Source organism: Lactuca serriola, chromosome 4, assembly GCF_051521515.1.
Source record: "Lactuca serriola cultivar US96UC23 chromosome 4, Lser_US96UC23_V15, whole genome shotgun sequence".
NCBI lineage: Eukaryota > Viridiplantae > Streptophyta > Magnoliopsida > Asterales > Asteraceae > Lactuca > Lactuca serriola.
The window spans coordinates 21,427,563-21,434,883 of NC_136411.1; the positions used below are offsets into that span (position 1 = coordinate 21,427,563).

Genomic DNA, 7,321 nt, shown 5'->3' on the forward strand with positions numbered 1-7,321 from the left:
GTAAATTTAATTGCAAAGCATTGAAATATGATACAATCTCAAAACACTACATTATTGCAAATATAATTCATATGAAGAACAAAATTATTAACTTGAGGAAATTTGAATAATCTTCACATGCCTTATCATTTGTGTACATAACACTACATTTTACATGATTTATAAAAAAACAGCATCAACAATGGATTGCTTCTCATCATTGCGTGCCCTTCTTTGCTCCCTAAAGATCTTCTTCCAAATGGTATAATACTTTGCTTTCTGGGTGTTTAGCTGGGGGTTTAGCATCCTACTTGCATTGCAAATATGATAGTTTGTACATCTCTCTGTGAATCAATTCGGTATTGACTTGGAATGCAAAGAAATGAATCAAAACAAAAAAGCACATTTGAATCATTGGTGTCAATAAGCTCTCTCTCTCTCTCTCTCTCTATATATATATATATATATATATATATATATATATATATATATATATATATATATATAGAGAGAGAGAGAGAGAGAGAGTTAGGTTCAAATGCTTTTACTATCTATTGTGTGCCTGTATGACTAATTCTGGACCAATCATTTTAGTTATTTCAAGAAAGTAATTAATGTTTATTAAATGCTGAAGATGTAATTAATACCTATTATATCTTCAACATGTAATATACATTAATTACTTTCTTAAAATAACTAAAATGATTGGTCTATAATCAGTCATACATGCACACAATAGATAGTGAAAACAAAATAACCTAACCCTATATATATATATATATATATATATATATATATATATATATATATATATATATATGGCCATTTATATTGGACCAAATCCAAACCACAGGGATGAAAAATATAACTTACCCTATTTTTCATTACTTTATAAGTGGAAACTATGAAAAGGAAAATACATTATTTATAAAGATTATGTTGAACTTACAATCTGGAGCACATTTGCTTCCATAACCTCTGTTTACTTGGCTGGATTTTTTGAACAACAATATGACAAGCTTCTCTAATAGGCGTCTTTCATGTAATTTATTTCCATTTTCTATCAAAAAACAAATTAAATAAGACACTGCAAATAAAAAAATAAGAAAACAAATGTTCACCTCCAAAACAAAACTTCTAGTGTAGTCAACAATTCCTCCAATAACATATAATGTTCCAGGTGCTCTTGGCACATATATATCTTCCTGTATCAGCAAATAATGGGATGAACTCCAAGGAGGGCAAAATAGTCATTTTACTAGGGAAAAGAAAATTACCTCCCAAATAAAGTGACCAGCAGCAGCCTTGCGCTCACAAACATATTGTTTTTCAGTTAGAATCATGTAAAGCTTCTTATTCAACCAAACTCCTCAAAAACACAAAAAAAAAACTTTACCCTTTGTTGGAGGTACAAAATAAAAACATACGATGCTAATCAATAAGATAAAATATGAACTTTTATATACTAAATGTTACCCTGTGTAACACGACTTTCAATAGCTTCACTCTGGCTTCCAACACTGCTCCCTATAAGAAATCAGATTTGATACTTGATATAAAAAAGAAAAGCAAACAAAGATAAACATCTAAACATAATCACTAAATGAATATCATTGAAAGTTTACTTGATAAAGAACTCGCATCCCTTGATTTTGTAGCAATTGAAGCCCTACAAATTCACATCATAGCTTATGACCAGATTAAATAGTGTATTATAGAAAACTAGACTAACAAAAAAAAGTAAAAATAATACTAGCAATGTTGGTGTGCATACCGTTGAGAATATGCTACTTTTTCCATTTTAACTTTTCTGCAATGTTTTAGACCAAGTTTATTTGTTAAAGTTAAAAGCAAGGAAAACTAAAGATCTTGAGACCAATGTCACTCACCCAGATTTGGAGCCATTAAAAGCTTCATTCTTTTGAAGATTACCTTGAGAATTGCTAATATCTGCCAGAACTTTTTTTCCTACTTCACCTTGAGCTGTGATGTGATGCATAAAATTGTTAAAAAGTTGTACAAACAAGAAAACTTGTTTTTACTGAAAGTAAAGTTGCATAATGCTTACTAGAGCTGATGAGCAAACCCGTAGAGCAGAACGCAATCAACAGCTAAAACAAATATCAACAACTTACATCCGTATGATAAAAGCAGATTTCATGTTGATCAAATCAGATTAATTACACGTGGTTGTGTATGAAATCAACAAAGACATAGCCTGTCTATGAAATCAGCAAATAACAGATTTAGATAACTATAAAATCAAATTCAAAAAGAATCAACAAAGACATCGAATTCAAACAATGACAAAGAAATTGTAACTTACCTGAGTCGTCGATGCCTTAAACGTTGTATGTTCAAAGTTCCTAATTCCAATTATAGGTTGTCATGACAGTGATCAGTGTTGAAAACATGTCTCAGTGAAAAAAATACCTTCTAATTGCAAAAGAAAAATCCACAGAGAAATCAATACTCCATGCTTGAATAACCAATAACTAGAAGGAAAATCAATAGAAAAATCGTTGATGTGGTTACAGTTTATCAGTATTGCATCTTCAAAACGAGAAGCTGTGAAAGAAAATCACAATTCTAGTTTCAAACACGTAATTGCTAACATAAACCTCAATTCCAGTTTCAAACAGAGAATTACTAACCTAGGTCGCCGGAGTGGGGTTTGTATTCGTTAGAATTCGTAACCAGAGGTGAAAATGAAGTCGATAGTTAGAATCGACGGAGTTTAAGCTAATCGCCGATGGTCTTTGGCAACAAGCATGAGGATCGAGAGAGTGGAAGAAGATTTGCCGGGAGTGGGAGGTGAGGAAGTCGCCACAGGAGAATTGTCGATCGATCGATCGAGAGTGAGACTGTTGATTGAGCATGCGTGAATTAAACGAATGGGCCTGCTCTCATAATTTCAGGCATAGAAAGCTATGGGGACGACAAGTCGTCGCTATAGTTATCCCCAAAATGATATCCCAGTCTTATTTCCCTGAAATTATTAAATAAATATGTTATTTTTTATTTTTGTTATTTGTTAGGCTGATAAGTCGTCGCCATAGGTGTTTAAAGAACGCACCAACTCCACTTCATTTCCCGCTTAACATGTTGAGACGACAAGTGGTTGCTGTCCCTATAGGTAGCAAAGTAAAAGTATACACGAATACTATATGGCGACGACATGTCGTCCCTATAGGTAGCATATAGTGACGACAGATGTCGTCCCTATAGATCTCGTCCCTATAGGTGTTTATTCTTGTAGTGCTAACTTAAATACCTTACATACAAGCTCTCCATGTATAGTCAAATCCTTAATCACTTTATATATCCATATGAATTTTTCGAAGAGGGATTCGGGGGTTTTCGGAGTTGCCTTTTTGAACCATGGTGAATCCATGATTTTGAAGATTGTGCAGCAACAATCCGAATTCAGATCGTGCAATTTCATGATGAGCCGGCATGCGTCGGAAACCTAAAATCTCCTTAGTAATCTTCCAGTATCGCCACAACTTTTTCATCCCCAAAAAGGTTTTCGTAGAAGATGACTCCACAAGGCCATATATAGTATTCGTGTATACTTTTACTTTGGTGTTACACCTTTTCAAAAGAGAAATACAATAACATAAAAGAGAGGAGACTTCCAATTACCCAAAAGCCATGTCGTATCAGCAAGGATCAAAGACACAAGAGTTGACCAGAATTTAGATAACACATTAAGAGGCCAAGACCCAAATGCAAATTCTCACACTTTACGGGACAAATTCAGAGACAAAGTTAAAGATTCAAACAAGTTTTTAACACGTCCAAGACCATATAGTAGTTTTCCTGTACTATTATTTTTCTCGCATGCCGATGCAGTTTTGAAAAATGGAAACAATCCCTGATTTTTCTGCTGCAATGACTATAAATTTAAATAAAGGGCATAATTCTCATTACATAAATATTTCAGTGGATAAATCAAAGAAGATTATTAATTGCATAGATCGAGAAAATAAATTAGAAAAACATGAATATATGGAAATAACAAGATTGACATACGTAAAAAATAACTAGAGACTTGATATAAAAAAATTCTAATATTTGAGTCGTTGTTATGATTAAATATTTAAATAGACGTACCCCTGAAAAGTCAAAGGCTACCCACTTCGTATATTTTTCAAAAGATGCTATATTTCATAGCTCAGATTCTTCTAAGATATAGCGTATAATTGGATTAAAGATGCTTTTTTCCGGTTCATAGAAAGGTCATGACATGTGTAGGTTCAGAGATCGATCGTTATATCTCACGATTTGTTTTGGTGATCGAAAAACATTCTAACAACAAAAATCACTGAGAAAGGAGAGTAATCATACATGAATATATCATAATATCACACCAAATCGCAAAGGTTCATAAATACTAACTACACGAGCATGTCTGCATCTTTATTCACCATCTTAATTTATTCTTTGAATGGATAAACACACATCTAGAACTTCCATTCATTACCTTCTTTGATAAATTAGAAATATTGCAGAACTACTTAGTGCTGCTATGGGCATCCAAGTCCTTCACGAGATTGCAAAGGTAGTCCATCAAAGAAGTTGGATAGGGGGTACTTATATCTGGCTTCTCAAACTCAAAGGTCCAAGTCGCGACCTGTCCATCACCCTTCTGTTCAACATGCAAGATGATTGTAAAGGTCTTGTATATCTCCTCCACCAGATCTCCTCCAATAATCTTAAACACAATCATGTGGTTTTCCTCATTGACTGCTTCAATTATCTGCTTAGAAGTTTTCTTCTTTCCCTCTGTTGTTCATGCAGAAATATAAAGAAGTGAATCACAGTATTGAACTGATGATGATTTACTATACAAATCCAAATCTATCAAAGACCCTAGATTCTTCAGGAAACAAGTATGTATGAATAAATAAAAAGAAATAGTGTTTGTCATATTACGTACCATGAGTGTAGTGCCAACAGATTGTCGATCCAACGACCCCCCTCTCACCAGCATGCAGTTCACAGTCATGGACCTTATCAGGGGATATCGCAACAATCTGATGTGGGTTGTGCCTAAAGAGATCATGGAAGACATCTCCCTTTTTACTAATCTCTACATGACCAATTAATTTTCCGGATAGAGCCATCTTTCTATTAATGCCGCGACCCTAATTAAACCCACTTCTTTACAAGATTGTTGATGAGTTCCTGGAAAATACATGGGCGACCTTATATAGAAAATTTTGGCCCCCAAACTCCAACATTTTTAATTTAATTAATACACTTACTATTTTCAAGATGTCATTCTATATAGACAATGTAACATGATAGGGCTGACAGTAATTTATGGAATTTAAGATACAACACTATGTAACATGTGCAACACGATAGGACCGAGAGTAATTTTGAAACAATTACATACGATATGTAAGGTAGGTTATGGAATTTATGATGTAACTAGTAAATTACAGAATTTTGATTTATTTGTTTCAGTTATATATATATATATATATATATATATATATATATATATATATATATATATATATATATATATATATATATATATATATATACTAGCTGTTTACCCGTACCAAACGATGAGTGCGAATTTTTTTTTTTTTTTCACACATTATATTGAAATATCTTTTCCTATGAATTTGATAGGTTTTTCATAATAGATTTTTCTCGTTTTTCTTTCTTTCGCTCTCAATGTCTTGTAATATAATCATCAAACTTTAGTAATCATGCGAAGAACCTCTTGACTACGGAGACAAAATGGTCAATTGTAGGAGCAAGGGGAAAAGTTTTCGATCAATTGTGCCCAAAACAATATTTGGCCATTATAGAATATGCAAATTTAACCAGAATAATTGATTTTATCAAACAAATTACCGGATGCAAATTTGATCCGACCATTTGGTTGAATACTAAAACTAAAAAATGGCATATTCTTTATCGGTTTATTCTGTTAAACAATTGTTAGAAATAACAAAAATAATAACAAAATTTGGACGATCAACAAATAGAACCTAAAGATTAAGTACCAAATAACCATCTTCAAACAACATTCAATTGGATATATGACTATGTAAAAATTTTAAATAAATTTATGATAACCGAAACTTATAAAATTAGAATGATAGAACATGAATTTGCTACCTCTAGTAGATGTTCCCAGATCTGGTTTCAAATCTCAGTTTTCATCACTTGATCATCCTCAGATACATTTTTGACCTCTATCACGAAGCAACCTCCTCCGAATGTAAGCTACATCAGTATAAAATGTCAAATCAACATTAGTGTTGGCGGTTGTAACCTAGAAAATTGCTATTTGGCTAAAAGAGTCAACATGTTACAAGGTTTTTCCGAGTAGAATAGTGATATCAATCAAGGATGTTACATATGTTTATGTTCAAAATCCCCAAAATAATGAGTTGTTAATTCATACAAGTTTATTGTTGTTTTTTTTTTTCAAAAAAAGAACAAACTAAAGTAATTGGCAATTGACAACACCATAAACAGTTCAATCTAATGGAGCCCTAATTAATCTTCAACCAGTTCTCATTCAATAAAATTAACCAAAATCCTAGTGGGATTTAAATATCAAAAAGCTAATCAATTTGAGATGTGAAACAAATATACCTAATTTTAACCCAATATAGATGAAAACGACGCTCGTCATAAATAATGTTCCAAAAACCTAAAAATAATAACATCATGGATTAACGGTTAAATGTGAATTTTTGCGACAAGCTTTCACCTTTTTTTCATATTCTATGCTACAAAGTTGTAAACTTAGTTCGTCCAGTCAAAATATGATAAAATAGAAGTATTATACATATAAGAAAAAAAAAAACAAAAGCATATATGGTTAAGAGATGCAAGTTTGTAAACAAGGTTCCTTAAAGCGAACTTATAGATATTACCTGAGACGCAAGGAAAATGAGCACAATACCGTTTTATGCATTTTTTTTCATACTCTGTAACCATGTAGAAACCATATGGTAATTACCTAACATGAATAAATGTGTTCAATGAAAATAAGTGACTTGCGGTTTTAAAGATTGTCAAGAGAGAGAGAGAGAGAGAGAGAGAGAGAGAGAGAGAGAGAGAGAGAGAGAGAGAAAGAGAGAGATGAATGAGTTGGCACTTATAATATGTAAGAGTGGGTTTTTGAGTTCTTAACCCCTGCATTGGAGTCAAAGTCAAAAAAATAAAAGAAATAAAACGACAAGATGAGGAATCGGGTTAGGGTTGACGAACCATGGGTTTTTGAGTTCTTCAAGGTAAGGATTGATCTTTTCGTTTTGTTGTATTTTCCACCAGTTTCCCATCATCCACATTACTTTTTCCGTTC

General features: G+C 32.6%; 1 protein-coding gene, 1 long non-coding RNA gene and 1 pseudogene across 2 annotated transcripts; all 3 read right to left on the minus strand.

The window, feature by feature from the left end:
- Positions 1–793: 793 nt before the first annotated feature.
- LOC145101162 (uncharacterized) lies at positions 794–4,500 on the minus strand. The gene is made up of 8 exons (XM_079038333.1): positions 2,634–4,500; positions 1,869–2,547; positions 1,754–1,789; positions 1,605–1,648; positions 1,456–1,506; positions 1,257–1,348; positions 1,101–1,184; positions 794–1,039 (listed from the first exon to the last, which is right to left on the minus strand). Exons 2-8 carry the CDS (start codon positions 1,976–1,978, stop codon positions 1,004–1,006), a joined length of 453 nt encoding a protein of 150 aa, XP_078894459.1. The 5' UTR covers positions 1,979–2,547; positions 2,634–4,500; the 3' UTR covers positions 794–1,003.
- On the minus strand, positions 4,496–5,108 carry LOC145098107 (kirola pseudogene; annotated as a pseudogene).
- Positions 5,108–7,060, minus strand: LOC145101163 (uncharacterized). Its single transcript, XR_013705501.1, has 3 exons — positions 6,891–7,060; positions 6,124–6,231; positions 5,108–5,169 (listed from the first exon to the last, which is right to left on the minus strand). It is a non-coding gene; the product is annotated as an uncharacterized LOC145101163 (long non-coding RNA).
- Positions 7,061–7,321: the final 261 nt, after the last annotated feature.